The sequence below is a fragment of the Molossus molossus genome, unplaced genomic scaffold (genome assembly GCF_014108415.1).
Source record: "Molossus molossus isolate mMolMol1 unplaced genomic scaffold, mMolMol1.p scaffold_m16_p_4, whole genome shotgun sequence".
NCBI classification, from domain to species: domain Eukaryota; kingdom Metazoa; phylum Chordata; class Mammalia; order Chiroptera; family Molossidae; genus Molossus; species Molossus molossus.
The window spans coordinates 83,960,819-83,976,938 of record NW_023425377.1 but is presented as its reverse complement, the minus strand read 5'-3'; the positions used below and the strand labels follow the sequence as shown (position 1 = coordinate 83,976,938).

General features: G+C 35.9%; 1 protein-coding gene across 6 annotated transcripts in view; it reads right to left on the bottom strand.

The window, feature by feature from the left end:
- Window positions 1–16,120, bottom strand: part of HMBOX1 (homeobox containing 1) — a 122,591-nt gene that overhangs the window by 101,976 nt on the left and 4,495 nt on the right. For all 6 annotated transcript variants that reach the window (XM_036242166.1, XM_036242168.1, XM_036242169.1 and 3 more), the window contains exons 2-3: window positions 11,537–12,013; window positions 1,843–1,928 (exon numbers count right to left, since the gene is read on the bottom strand). In XM_036242166.1, the coding sequence (XP_036098059.1) occupies window positions 1,843–1,928; window positions 11,537–12,013 (563 nt within the window). The remainder of the gene's footprint in view (window positions 1–1,842; window positions 1,929–11,536; window positions 12,014–16,120) is intronic.

Sequence of the window (16,120 nt, the reverse complement as noted above, 5' to 3'; positions counted from 1 at the left end):
ATTCCTTTTAAAGGTATTTTATTATAATTTACATCAATGCTGTATCAGTTTCAAAAGCTACTATTTTAAAAGTCCAAGATGATTCACTCTAGCCAGTTTGGCTCAGCAGTTGGAGCGTTGGCCTTCGGTCCAGAGAGACCTGGGTTCAGTTCCCACTGAGGGCATGTACCTTGGTTGCAAGTTTGTCCCCGGCCCTGGTTGGGTTGTGCGGGTGGCAGCCACTCGATGTGTCCCTTTCACATCGATGTTTCTCACTCTCTCTCCTATTCTTTCCCTCCCACTCTATCTGAACAAAAACTGGAAAAATGTCCTCAGGTGAGGATAAAAAAAACCCACAAAAAACATTAAAAGTCCATGATGATTCAACATTCAGGATATTCAGACACTAAGAAATATTTCTGCCTGGACAAAATCAACTTTATAATGCTGTTCTGTAACACTATAATTTTGTCATTCTTTCCAGGCTAGTAAACTAGAAGATACTATTGCTTCTAATTTTAGGGTTTAAATAGAAGCCCTGAAAGACAACACTGCATCTTTTCATAGTGCACAGCAGTGGATTTTGGTAAAACCCACTTAACTTGCCCTTACCACCATATCTTAATCCTTGAAAATAAAGTAACAACTTTTTAAAAATATCCTACTGAAAAACACCTGAAAATTACAGAAATTAAATTCACACACCATCCTTCTGTTTAAGGTTTCTATACAAAAGGAAATGCCTTTAATTAAACTTTTTTTTTTTTTTTACCATGAACAGTGTCATTTATAACACTATATTACTAGTGTAATGTATTACACACACACACAGACAAACATGTACTAAATTGGCTAACCTTAGATTTAAGACTTCTGAAATCTCAAGTTTTATTTTTCACCAAATTAATGGTCAATAACAACCATTTAGGTAAATTTTCTTCAAAATGTATCAATGTCTAGAGAAGATACATACTATCTTAAAATTGGAAGGCACTATTGAAGATCAGATCCAACTATTTCATGTAGAGACACAGAGGCTAAAAAGGCCCAAGTCATGTAGCTACTACTGGTATATTAAAAAAAAAAGGAGGAACAAATTAATTTTTATATCTATCAATGTACAAAGTATAACGATGTATTACTTCAAAATGTAGTTGAGTTTCTGGTTCTTCTAATGACTAAGGCATAGTTGGTTTTATAAATCACTGAAATCAAAGAAAGAAACACTACATACCAACAAAGAAAAGACACGCTACCCAAATTTAATAACTTTGTAAAAAATGCAATCTGAATAGAGAATGACACATATACACCACATACTCGAATGGGGCTGCAGTGGGGTAGGTAATGGGATGGGATATAATAAACAAAGAGAAGACAATGGTAACTCTTATCTTCTCAGTGATGGTTTGAGAAAAGCTTTCACATACAGAAAAGTGGTCTAAAAAAACACAACTTCCTTTTCTCTCATGAATCATTTTTTAATTGGTAAAATCGAGGATTAGATTTGGAGGACTGCAGAGCTTTTAAATATATGAAATGTAGGTAGCAGTTGGATGTGCATGTGTCATGAGCTCTGTCACCATTACAAGAAAACCCGAGAACCCTTTTTTAGCCATAAAATTGGGAATTTTGTGCTTTTTACAAAAGCTATTAACATTTACTAGCACATGTTTAAAAAAAAAATCACTGGAGAAGTTCCATGATATCGGAGACAATGGATTTTAAATCACCGGCATACATTATTATGCCTAAATTGACAGATCTGCAGTGCAATGCAGAAATGCAAGCAATAATCCAACATCTGCACCAGAAGGCAGAGACTAGACATGATTCCAGAATAAAGGGCTCTTCAGCTCTTACCTGTTACCTGTGCAACAACTGCTTGGGAAATCCTCCGATTGGCAAGAAAGGCTTTGATTTCCTCTTTTATCACACTGCTGTCCCTCCTAACAAAACAGAAGACAAGACCAACAATGTATGTTGAAGGTAGAAATCCTCATCTTTGCTAAGAAAGGTGAAGCAGAGAGGTGGGGAGAACATTGAAAGAAAGGACACAAAAATAAAGGTAAACAGACCAAGCTTGTGTGAAACATGAAATTAAAAGAAACCAAGAAACACCAAATATTCAAGTCCTAAAACACCACACCATCAGACAGACGCTTCAGTGAATGCCACAGTACATATATGTTTCATACCAGCGGATGGCTAATCACATGCTGTGAATAATTCACATTAGGAACAAGGCTGTCATATGGTATACACTAAGTTTCATTACTGTGGAATGAATATATCTTACACAGACAGAAATCCTAGAAAAATAAAAAACAACAACAACAACAAAAATCAGTTGTGAGCAGATTTTGAGTTTGCATATTAACAATGCAACTGCATAAATAAGGTGCAATTAATTTAAAAACCTTTGTTAAAGAACAGAAATAAATCATCATCATTTTCACAACTACTAAAATATTAGCCATTTTATGAAAGGCTTTGCCTTTTAATTTTCCTTCTTTTCCTGTATAAACCAAAAATTTTTAAAAGGGGTGGGTTGCATATAGAATTTTAATATAAAAAGGCACTTAATTTCCTATTACATGTCCTACACAGAATACTTACTACTTAAACCTACATTATTTTCTGCATCCTTGGAATTACAAATTACAGACCTAATTTTTCCTCCACTAACATGCCTTGACAATTTTTACTTATTTAAAAATTCAACAGGTTCTCAAAAGACTAGGCATTCACTAGAATGACAATGAATGGCAAGATTTCTGTTTCTCCACCAGAACAAACAGAAGAGGTGAATAAAAATTATACTTAAAACTGACCAATTTCTCTCTGAATGTTTTATGTCCCAAAAAGATTACATAGAGTACTAATTTTTGTTGAAGCCCAAAAGTAACACAGAATAGTGGTAACTTATAATCTAACACAGGAGTCAGCAAACTGTGGCCCCTGGGCTAAGTCTGGACTCCCATCTTTTTTTATACAACCTATGAGCTAAAAATGGTTTTCACAGATGAACATTTGCAATCAATTTAATGGCAGGAAAGCGCTATCTTTAAACATGAATTAAATAAAAATATTATCCCCTCCCCAATTCTGTTTTTCTCACTAGTAGGCTTGTATTTTACATTTTTTATGTAATTATCATATATATATGTATATACATATATTCTTTATCCTCACCCGAGGACATTTTTGCATTTATCTTCAGATAGAGCAGGAGGGAGAAAGGGAGGAGAGAGAGAGAAACATCAATGTGAGAGAGACACATCAAGTGGTTGCCACCCACACGACCACAACCAGGGCCGGGGACAAACTGCAACCAAGGTACGTGCCCTTAGCGGGATCGAAACCCAGGCCTCTCTGGTCCACGGGCCAAAGCTCTAACTGCTGAACTGGTTACCGGTCAAGGTTTCTTATTCTATATTAAGTTTTGTCAATAAAAAAAGCTGTGCCCATTTGTTTTCTCTCTTGTATGTAAGTTATCTATATTATATACCCAATTTTGCCTCTTGTTCACTAAGTCTAAATGTTTACCATCTAGCACTTTACAGAAAAAGTTTGCTAACCCTTAATCTGAGATAAAGGAAACATAAAATCTTTACAAATCATTTTGTGAATGAATCACAGACTCTTTATAGGAGGTCAAGTCTTTCTACAGACTATCTGGAGAAACAAAAGTGCCCTTTATAAAAAGAATCAGTTGTTATTTAATTTAGAGCAGATATTTTAGCCCCCTTGGGAGGAGGGGGCTAAACTTCTATTAGTGGAGTCCATGCTCCCTTTCAGGAGTCTAGAAAAGAGCACAGAGGTGATAGTAGAGGGCAGCTTCCAATCTGGAGCTCTACCATATATTCCTGATCTACTGGGTGGAAATCCTAATAAAAAAGATTTCCAAAGAAAGAAAATAAGAGTCAGCTGCCTAATCCAACATCTAAAATTTCTCATACTGACCTAGCTTCTGATTTAGATAATGGTTAGACTCTTTCCAAAATGCTTGTTTATATTTGAAATAGTTCCTTCAAACATATACATTATCATTTTATTTTAAAATTGTGTATTTGACAGAAAAGGCACAAACAAATACATATTCAGTCAAACAAAATAACAAACTGCTGAGTAAAATACAGGTTACGTAGACTAAACAACTCTCAAATATCCATTAATAATCAGTTGAACAAGAGATCACTTCAGCACTATTTCAACTGGCTGATGTATATAAAACAACCAAACCATTTGGTTTCTGCAAAATGAATGTGAAAATATTTCATTAAAACATTGTGTTTCAATGTATAGAATGTCCCTGGAAAATAAAACCTGAGTTTAAGAGAATATTTATTAAGGTAAATTTTTAAAATGTGCTTTTGTGGGAAAAAATGATTAAATAGTACTTTCTTGACCACCGATTTTAAATCAATTTAACATAGAGTAGACACTAACAGTATAGAGGAGATAATACTCAATTATTCCAATAGGGAATATCCAGTTTGTGAATTATTCAGTCCTGCAGCATGATATTATCAAGAACTGCGGCAGCAAGTCAGCAGCAATTCACTTACACTCTTACAGACTGTACTTTTAGATACTTGGTAAGTTTTTAAGTACCCACAATGAGTCTTAAAAAACCTCTTTACTCAACAGCTTTACCAGAGAGAATCTTTTTTGAATTGAAGAAAAATTTAAGACTTGAAAGATAAGGGTGCACTATGGCAAGTCATTTAATAAACCTAGGCCCTGATTTCATCATCTGGTAAAACAAGAACATTAATACACCCATCACTAAACTTTTAAAAATTTTCTCCAAGCACTGAAATTAAACTTAAATGAAATTTAATACTAAATGTGTATATAACAAAATAAAATTTTTTTCAATGTAAACATTTTTGAAACTATAAAAGTATTACATGAACAATGTCTATTATTTTATAAAACCTTAGAAAGAATTCCAGGAAAAGAAGAAATAAATGATATGCTATAACTATATAAGATTGAATTAAACATCTGTATTGAATACTTAAAGGCACCATGGAAAGATTTCTACAAAGTCATTTTTGACACAAGCAGTGATGCAGCATTCAGTTAATTTTACTAGGTACCTTCAAAAATAGCAACAGCATTCAACTTGCTTTGTGTCCAATTCTCTCAAGTATTTCAGATTTCCATTCTACCGGGTTGCCTTTGTTCTTTAAACTTTCACATATTCCCCCTCTTTCTCTCCTCATTCAGCCTTCTTTTTTTTGAGATATTTTAAAAAAACACTTTTTCCCCCATTATTGATTTTACAGAGAGAGGAAGTGAAAAAGAGAGAGAGATAGATAGAAACATCTCCGAGAGAGAACATCGACTGGCTGCCTCCTGCATGCCCTGTACTGTGGTTTGTTCCATAACGTGGGCATGTGTCCTGCAGGGAATTGAACCAGTGACCTCCTTTTTTTTTTTATCCTCACCCGAGGACATTTTTTCATTTTTTGTTCCGATAAAGTGGAAGGGAGGGAGGGAAGGAGAGAGAGAGAGAAACATCGACGTGAAAGGGACACATCGAGTGGCTGCCACCCAACCAAGGCTGGGGACAAACCGCAACCGAGGTAGGTGCCCTTAGCAAAAACCGAACCCAGGTCTTTCTAGACCACTGAGCCAAACTGGCCAGGGCAAATCAGCTACCTCTTGGTGCATGGGTCCACGCTCAATCACTGAGCCACACCGGCCGGACTCATTCGGCCTTCTTTAACAACCTGCCTCTCCTACTGTACACATTGTACCCTGTGAAATCACTGGTTTCTTTGTGTAAAAACTTTTATCTACTCCAAATCTAATTCTCTCATTTTTCTCCTCCTCTTTACTTCCTCTCTTCATCTGAAATTTGACACCCTCTTCAAAGAAAAGGAATCCCTTTTCCTCCCATGTCTTATAAAATCTCACACTCCTCATAATTTCTACTCCTCAGGTCTTATGGAATTAAAGTCAAATGTAGGCTGATCTTTCTTTGATTCCATAGCTTACTTCCAAGAGGAGCTATCATTCTATTTGCATTTAACCACTTGAAGTCCATGTCATCTCCTCCTATTGCCTTTTCCAAATGCAGCCATGCTAGATTCATTTGTCTGGGTGATTTCCACATGTGGATAAAATTCTTTCTTTCCACCCTCACTGCCATTATTTTTATAACTTGCTAAACAGACCTTAATATCTGGATAAATTAATGCTTCTTTGTGAAATCACCCTTTTTAAAAACACAATTTGTTTGTCATCTATTCAGAGAAGTTCTCCCTGATTCTCAGAGCTAAAAAAGACTTTTTTCTAACAGCAATGGTAACATTTCAATTATACTACCCATGTGCTAATGTGTTACATGCTCTTCTGTATTATAGTTTTTGACCTGGTCTTATCTCTCTTACTAGCCTATAAAGTCCTTTAGTACAAAGACTGCCTTAGTCATCATAGGGTTTGCATATAATAGAGCTTAATTTGTTCAATGAATGAACAAATCTGTAGTTGGAGATAAAAGGTTGCAAAATGGAAAACTTGATCTAGATAATTTATAAAACAGCTTTAAAGTCTTATTCTTAAATGTGTTTCAATTTCCAAACCAGCATGGAAAAAAAGTTATTTATGCTAGCTCAAAATGGCTGAAAATAATTAGCTCAAAATAATTTCTTTTCCAGAACAAAGAATACATATTCAAGACTGCATATTTAAAAGTGGAATGCTTGCCCTGGCCGGTTTGGCTCAGTGGTTAGAGCGTCGGCCTGCGGTCCGGAGAGGCCCGGGTTCGGTTCCCGCTAAGGGCACGTACCTCGGTTGCAGTTTGTCCCCGGCCCTGGTTGGGTCGTGTGGGTGGCAGCCACTCGATGTGTCCCTTCACATTGATGTTTCTCTCTCTCTCTCTCTCCGTCCCACTCTATCTGAATGAAAAATGTCCTCGGGTAAGGATAAAAATAAATAAATAAATAAAATAAAAGTGGAATGCTTTGCCCTGGCTGGCTTGGCCAGCAGTTAGAGCATCGGCCTGCAGACCAAAGGGTCTCAGGTTCAAGGACACATATCTGGGTTGCAGATTCGATCCCTAGTCCTAGTCAAGGTCGTACTAGAGGCAACCAATCAATGTCTTTCTCTCACATCAATGTTTTTCTCTCTCTCTCTTCCTCCCTCCCTTCCACTCTCTCTAAACAAACAAACAAACAAAAAATCAATGGTAAAATATCCTCAGGTGAGGACTAACGAAAAAAAAAGTGGAATGCTTTGAGAGCATCCATAGTCTCTTGTTTGATATACACTATGCTTCTTTAGGACCCCCTTAAAGGCAGTCTTTTTTTTTTTCTTGAAATTATTAGGGTGACACTGGTTAATGTTAAAGGTAGTCTGTTATCTCAAAGATTTCCAAAGATTGAAGACAGACTATTTTATGGGTGGAAAAATATAACTGCATACAAATTCTTTCACATTTAAAATAAAAACCTGCTCTCCCCTTAATTTCTACCGATGGAAATAAACAAAGCATACTTAAAAAACTGCTTTAAAGATGACTTTAAAAGAAAAGCTACTCTACATGTACAAACAACATGGTAATTGAATATTATGACCTCTGAAACCATAAGTACCCTACCTATATAAGTAAATGCCCTATTGTTACGGCTATAGATAACCAACTCGGAAGAAAGTTTCAGAAACTTGTATAAAATGCTAATACACAATATCATAATACTAATCTCATTTCAATTATTACTTTATAATATATAAACAACAGAACAACGGTACATCAGTATAATAGATGTACACTGATATTAGCATATATATACCCACATATAAATATATATATTAATAGATGCATTTGAAAAATGTTAACATGTGAAATGAGTTGTCATTCCAAAACTAAGAGCTTTAGAGTCTTTCTTAAAATGTTATATTCAACAATTTGTTGAGAATTCATATTCTAGTTTCCCTTTCATGTTTTTTACCCTGATCAACTAAAAACTGTAATATGTAACCGTTTCTTTCTTAACAAATTAATCAGGTATTGTTATAATTTCATCAATTTCTACCAAAAGAAAATTCCTTTATGTACCTTGAAATAGCTAAAAGTTAATTGTGTGGATGCAATGGATTATGAAATTTTAAAAATATATCTTATAATTGAGTGCTATGGAAGTTGGGCAATGTGAGTATGCAAGAGGTGAATTATACAGGTTGGGGCAAAAGCAGGTTTACAGTTGTTTGCATGCAAAATAAGACAATGAAAGTAAGAAATAACACAAGAATAAGCTCTGTGTTTGGCATATTCCCAACTGTAAACCTACTTTTGTATAATCCTGTATATTATGTATGTAAAAATGGAGGCAGGAAGGCATTCAGATACCAAGTACTCATTCTCCCCACCTAGAAACCACCAAATCCAATCTACTATAATATCGCCACTATGTTGTGTGATCAGAAGGGTAGTGTAGCCCTACATGAGCACAGGACACTCAGAAAGACCCACTACTCAAAAATTTCCCTTACATTCTAACAAATAAAAATTCATTTGGTTATTAAGTGATTAATTTGAAGTGGCAAATAATCGTTGGAGGGGGAGGGGTTTAGCTCATTAAGGCATTCAAATTTTGTCTTAAATTACATTAACTCCTATTTCTAAAATCTTATTGAAATCTACAGACTTCAAAAATTTATTTCCAGAGGCAATACAATGGCACAATGGTAATAAAGACATGAGTCAGACTTCAGGTTCTGGCACTTAAAATTTACATTTTCTTAAGCCAACTTAATTTTTGTGAATCTCAACTTCTCTGCTCCACCTCACAGAATGGTTGTGATGATTAAAGTGAGAACAGAAATGCAATATTTCTCCCTCCAACCTAAAGACTGTTATTATCTGCAAACACGGTAAATGAATGGTGGGCACAAAAGAAGAATGTAGGCGTGGGTGGGGGCGTAATGGCAGAGGACCACAGAGAGCCAGAAGGTCCAATGAAACTCCTAGACGATTAGAGGACACCAAAGTAGTAGTTCTAAGAAACTGAAGCAGAGAAAAGGAAGAAGATAAAGTGCCCTAACTATGCAACAAAGTGACAGTATATAAACACTAATAACAATATATAAACATGTATACATTTAATGATAAAACCAGAATGTGTGTAATTGCAAGATTTAAGTACAAATCCTAGTCATTGCTAAATAGGTTTTCTGTTTATTTTGAAGACACAATTGAATTACAGTATTATGTCAACCCAAGAGCTAATAGTCAAGTTTTAGACCCTGGCCAATCTTCCAGAGCCTTTTGTTAAAAAAAAAGTTTTCCCAAAATTCTTGCTATTCTAATACACATTTGGGAATTAACTGTTATGTTTAAAGTTTATTTAAACTAATTTGCAACAGAACCAACAACAAAAAACAGGCTAACATCCTCACAAATAAATTTTATTGTTGATATCCTCTTTATTCAGGATAATTAAAAGCTAACCTTCTTATATTTCAATGACTGAAGATTCTTTCTCTTAATTTTGATGATATATATGTTAAATTCGAAAAGAACATCTGAACTTTGGCTTGTTGCTTTAACAAGTAAAAATGAATTCAAACTCAAATTGATCTTGTATATTTTTAAGTTTCAAAAGCCTAAATAATAGGGTCCTGTGGCTGTTCTATGAAACTACTCATTAAGGAATTACATTTGGATCTAGATACAACAGTCTATTCAGCTCAGAATTCCACATAGGCAGTTCCATTCTAAAAATAAATTCAGGATAGTTTGTTTAAAAGATATTACACCATTGTGGTACTACAGGATAGGTCTTTCATATGGCAATATTAAGTCTCCATTATAGTAACTTCAAGTCTTAAAATCTTTAGGGAGAACTGGAACTCATAATCACAGGTTTTAATTTTATTTCTGACAAATTCCCGTACAGCTTCTTTCATTATGTACTGTAACTAATCTATCTGCAGCCTGTCCTCCCCATTACAGTACAGGCCTGCCTCAGAAAGATTGCAGGCTCAGTTCCTGACCACTACAATGAAGCAAATGTCGTAAGAAATAGAGTCACGTGAATGTTTTGGCTTCTCAGTACATATAAAAGTTACATTTATACTATACTATAGTTGATTAAGTATATATCCTTAGTTAAAAAATGCTTTACTGTTAAAAAATGCTAACCATCATCTGAGCCTTCAGTGACTCATAATCTTTTTGCTGGTGGAAGGTCCTGCATGGATGTTGATGAAAATACAGTATCTGAGAAGGGCAATGAAACCAGGTATGCCTGAAGTGATAATCTACTAAAAACAAAGCTTTTATCATCTCTATTCTTAAAGATCTGTAAAACCGCCTTAACTCCAACCAAATTAACCATAAACTATTTGCTTTTTTTTTGTTTGTTTTTTATCCTCACCCGAAACATTTTTCCATTTTTTGTTCAGATAGAGTGAGAGGGAAAGAAAGGAAGAGAGAGAGAGAGAAACATCGATGTGAAAGAGACACATCGAGTGGCTGCCTCCTGCCCGACCCAACCAGGGCCGGGGACAAACTGCAACCAAGGTACATGCCCTTAGCGGGAACCGAACCCGGGTCTCTCTGGACCGCAGGCCGACTCTCTAACCGCTGAGCCAAATCGGCCAGGGCCATAAACTATTTGTATGGAACTCAAATCTTCCAAAACCTGTACTGCCAAATATATTATTCTTATTACCATAGTCTACCCAACCTATAATCTTTCAAGACAAAACATACCTTGCCTTTTCTACCTTTTGCTATTCCCTTCACTTTAAAGAAAGTTACTATATTTTAAAAGAGAGGCTATCTTTTAAGGGTTAACTCAAATTCATACATTCACTTAACATATTATGCCCTTACCATGCACTAAGGACAGTTCAGATCCTGGAGACACAATCGAAAACACACGGTTGCTGCTCTCAAAGTGTCCCAGGTCCAGTATGAAGACATTCCCAATTGCCTTTGTTGAAAGTGAACAACGTCTTCTTTTCTCAGTGTTTAAACCCTAAGTGCTTAAACTTATAATAAATAACATTAAACATATATGGCACCTATTGCTAAAATTAGAACTTAGCGTCTTAGGAGTAGAAACTATGTCTTTTTTCTTTCTAAAAACAGTACTTTTCATATAATAGGTGCTTAAAATTACTTTTTGATTGATATGTTGGAGGGAAAAATTGAGACTATACATATATCTGTATCATGATAAAATCACTTTATCCCTCAGAAAAAGTACTTACAATAAGTTTAAGGAATAGAATGTGTGTTAGTGACGCTGAAAATTCAGATGTTAGCAATTATAGCCACAAAGAAAAGGCTAAACTTTACTTTGATAAACAGAGAGAATGGAAAAGACTTATCAAGCAGCAAAGTGAAAGGCCTAAAGTTAAAAAAGAAAATTTGAATTAAAAACAAATTTGAAATTTTTCTTTTATCTCCAAAGTGGGCAGAGGAAAAAAAATCACAGTTCTTACAGGTAAGTAGCTGAAATACAGTTTATTACTCAAAACCAATCTAAGAACACAGACATTTCGGAGACTCTGAATAAGCAAAGGAACCAACCTCATTAATTCCTCCACTTTATCATCTACATCTAGGTCCTCTTCTGAGGCTTCAAAACTGTATGACCTCTGGCCCATGCTGTTTGCATGGTAGCGAGTTGGTGACATCTTTCCATTGGACGTGGACAATCGCTCGTTATTCTCCCTCCCATTTTGATTGGTAGTGCAAGGCTGTGGGGAGGTATCATAACTGTTGCTAGGCGATGGGGACATTCCCGAATGTTGGGTTTGTGTGGAAGCTGTGGCTGTAGAAGATGATGCTGGAACATTGTTGGTAGTATTCCCATATGAACTTCCTCCATAGCTGGACCTTCTTCCAAACTTGTCACTATGTTCTTGATCAAGACGGTCCAACGTTTCCAAGGCATGAAGAATTTCATGTTTAGTCATTCCAGTACGCCGGAGGCGCTGAAGCAGATCTATTTGTTCTATGGTAAATCTGGGTTCGTCGGTATAGTGAGACATGGTTTCCAACAAACTAAAAAGAAATAAAAATAAAATAAATAAATAAATAAAAAATAGTCCCTTTATTTACAATATCTACCAAAGAACCTATCATTATAGAAAATGTTCGGCAGCAGATGCTGAGCATCTTCATTGAAAATGGTTAAGACATTACTATTATAATGACCCAAAATTTCAGTTATGGCAGTAATACTAAAACAACAGATTAAGTAAATACACTATTAAAGTTCAGGCTATGTAATTACTCATAGGTGTTTTTTCCATCTCAAAGTTATTATTCTGCATTAGAGTATTAATATAAAGTTGCTGAAAAAATAGTTTGTATTGTTTTACTAAATATCAGCAAAACTGACTTAGAAACTCTATAACTTCATTTATTGTAAACAAATGATGTGATAAGTTAAAGCCAAGCAAACACTAATAACCAGCAAAAAAATTTTTAATAGAAAAGAGAGGTAGATTAAAAAACCTTATTAAGCCCTGGCCGGTTTTGCTCAGCGGTTAGAGCGTCGGGCTGCGGTACAGAGAGACCCGGGTTCGGTTCCCCTAAGGGCACGTACCTCGGTTGCAGTTTGTCCCCAGCCCTGGTTGGTCGTGCGGGTGGCAGCTACTCGATGTGTCCCTTCACATCGATGTTTCTCTCTCTCTCTCTTCCTCTCTCTCCCTCCCGCTCTATCTGAACAAAAAATGGAAAAATGTCCTCGGGTGAGGATAAAAAAAAAACTTATTAAGCATCATTTCACTCACCACCTAGTAATTTTGTATTTCATCTCTATAATGCATTCTCTGTTAATTGATATTCTGAGAAATGGATCTTTCATGGTTGTAGCCAAACAGAGTTATTAATTTTTCTTAGGAAAGTGCTTCTACATTATGTTTCCTTTAACTAACACAAGATACTATAGCACAACAGAAAATGTTTCACAAGTAATAACGACACAGTCATGTGCTACAATACTGGTCAACAACAAACCACATATACTACAGTGATCCTCTAAGATTATCATCTCGTGACATCATAGCCATCATAAGAGCCTTTGTAATGTCATGAAGAAATGCACTACTCCTGTGTTTGTGGTGATGCTGGTGCAAACAAATGTACCGCACTAACAGTCATATAAAAGTATAGCACATAAACCCGGCCAGTGTTGATCAGTGGAGTGAGCCTCATCCACAGACTGAGAGGACCCAGTTCGATTACCAGTAAGGACACATGCCTTGGTTGAGGGCTCGATCCCCTGTGGGGGTAGTGCAGGAGGCACTTTCATATCGATGTTTCTCTCTCTCTCTCCTTTCTTCTCTCTCTAAAAAAATCAATAAAAACATATTTAAAGGAAAAAAGTATGGCAGCCAAGAGACACATGAAAAAATGTTCAACATCACTAATCATCAGAGAGATACAAATTAAAACAACAATAAGGTATCACCTCACACCTGCCAGAATGGCTGCCATCAACAAATCATCAAACAACAAGTGCTGGAAACAGCCCAAGCATCCATCAACAGATGAGTGGATAAAAAAGCTGTGGAACAGCCCTGGCCAGTTTGGCTCAGCAGTTGAAGAGTCGGCCTGCGGTACAGAGAGACCCGGGTTCGGTTCCCGCTAAGGGCACGTACCTCGGTTGCAGTTTGTCCCCGGCCCTGGTCGGTCGTGCGGGTGGCAACCACTCGATGTGTCCCTTTCACATCGATGTTTCTCTCTCTCTATCTCTTCCTCTCTCTTCCTCCCGCTCTGTCTGAACAAAAAATGCAAAAATGTCCTCGGGTGAGGATAAAAAAAAAAAAAAAAGCTGTGGAACATATATACAACGGAACACTATGCAGCTGTAAGAAAGAAAGATCTCATATCCTTTGAGACAACATGGAAGAACCTGAAGAGTATTATGCTAAGTGAAATAAGCCAATGAGAGAAAGACAAATATCACGTGATCTCACTTATTTTTGGAATATAATGAACAAAAAACGTTGATGAACAAAACAGACCCAGAGACAAAGAAAGGAGTATGGTTCAGACTGACAAACCTCAGAGGAGGGGGGTCAGGCATTTGGATGAAATAAACCAAAGAACTGATATGCATGTATGCATCACCAATGGACATAGACAACAATGCTTGGGGGCGGGTGGGGGATAGGGAGGAGGGTGTCTGTGGGGGAAATAGGAGAAACATCTGTAACAAAAATAAATTTAAAAAAAAGTATGGCACAAACAATAACATACAGTACATAATACTTGATAATGATAATAAACAACCATGTTACTGACTTGTATATTATACTTTTATCATTATTTCAGAGCATATTCTACTTATTAAAAAAAAAGTTTGCTGTAAAATAGTATAGTACCACCTTGGTACTACCAAGGTGGCAGCCTCATACATCTCGTTTACCATGTTTCTTGGTTTTATCACTTTCTCTTGTGCTGTTTTGTAACATGCCATACAGTAACATGCCGTACGGGCTTGTAACCTAGGAGTAATAGGCTATGCCACAGAGCTTAGGTGTGTAGCAGGCTATACCATCTAGGTTTGTGTAAGTGCATTCTACAATGTTCATGTAAGAAAATCACCTAACAACACATTTCTCAGAACGTGTCCCCATATTTGACGCTTGATTATTATGAGTTGTCAAATATTATTAAAAAAACCAACTTTCCTATTTAAAATTTTTAAAGTAGTAATTTCTTCTATTTTTATTTTTATAGTTCTAGTGCCAAACAGTATATGTGGACTCTCAATTAAGTGTTTGCTGATGAAAAATGAATGTGAAGACATTTTCTCATCCTTTACAGGTAAACATATCATCTGGGCCAGTTCCCCTAACCTACTGGAGATGTTTCTTCAACCCTCTATATTAAAAATTTGCCTAGCTGGTGTGGCTCAGTGGTTGAGCGTGGACCCATGCACCATGAGGCCACCGGTTCAATTCCCAGTCAGGGCACATGCCCAGGTTTCGAGTCGATCCCTAGTGGGGGGTGTGCAGTAGGCAGCCGATCGATGTTCTCTCTCTCCCCCACTCCACCTTCCTCTCTAAAATCAATAAAGAAAAATATTTTAAAATATATTAAATATTCACACCTAAGAAGGCATTGGTAAGAGTTTCATATAATGTGACCTCACCTAATCCGCATAACTACCTTCTGGGATAGATTTTTTTTAAATTTATATTGACTGACTGATTATTGAAGAAATTAAGGCTCACAGTGGTTTTGTACCTTGTAAAAAGTCTGATTAAGAAGCAGAAAAAAAGATTTAAACCTAAATCTTACTGACTCCAAAATCATACATCATTCTGCTTTCCAATATAGGCAGGACTTACTGGAATCATATGATTTGGGATATAGGCTACTGTACTCTTTTAAGTCTCCAGTTAAAACCACTTAGATAAAACCACTCTACTAATAGACTAGAGGTTCTGGTAATAGTTTTTTAATATTTAAAATCTTTGCTTCATCTAGAATTTATATTTACTTAATGAGTGTGAAAGGATTTGAGCTTTATTTTTTTCCCTGAATGATAGCTGGTTGTCCAATATGCTTTACTGAGTAACATATCTCTTTCCTTGTGATCTGAAATGCCACCTTTTTCGTATACAAAATTTCTACACAAACTGCATCTAACCTTTGCATTCTCTATTCTATTCCACTGATTTTTGTCTTTCAAATACTTTTAAAAATAAGCAGGCAGAAATCTAAATTTTTTTGTGAAATCACAAGAGTTTTAGAAACAGTCTCATCAAAAATAAAAACATACACATTTTGTGGATCGAAAAGAACATGTTTCAGAGCATTTGTGCCCATGACCAGTGTCTGCCTTACAACTATACACCTTATATTCTGCAATTCTCATATGTGACCAACTATCTATTATAAAAGTCTTTATTTTCATGATGATACATTCTTTCTTGATGGCCTAGGTTTTTTCCTCCAACCATTTCATAAAAATTGCAAAACACACGGATAAGTTTGAATATATTTATAGTGAACCTATATACTAACCACTTAGATGTTAGCATTAACATTTTACTTTATCACATATCTACCCATCCCTTTCTGTATCCTTCCCTGTAGTCATCTTTTTATGCATTTCAAAATCAGTTATAGACATCTGTACACTCTCCCCTA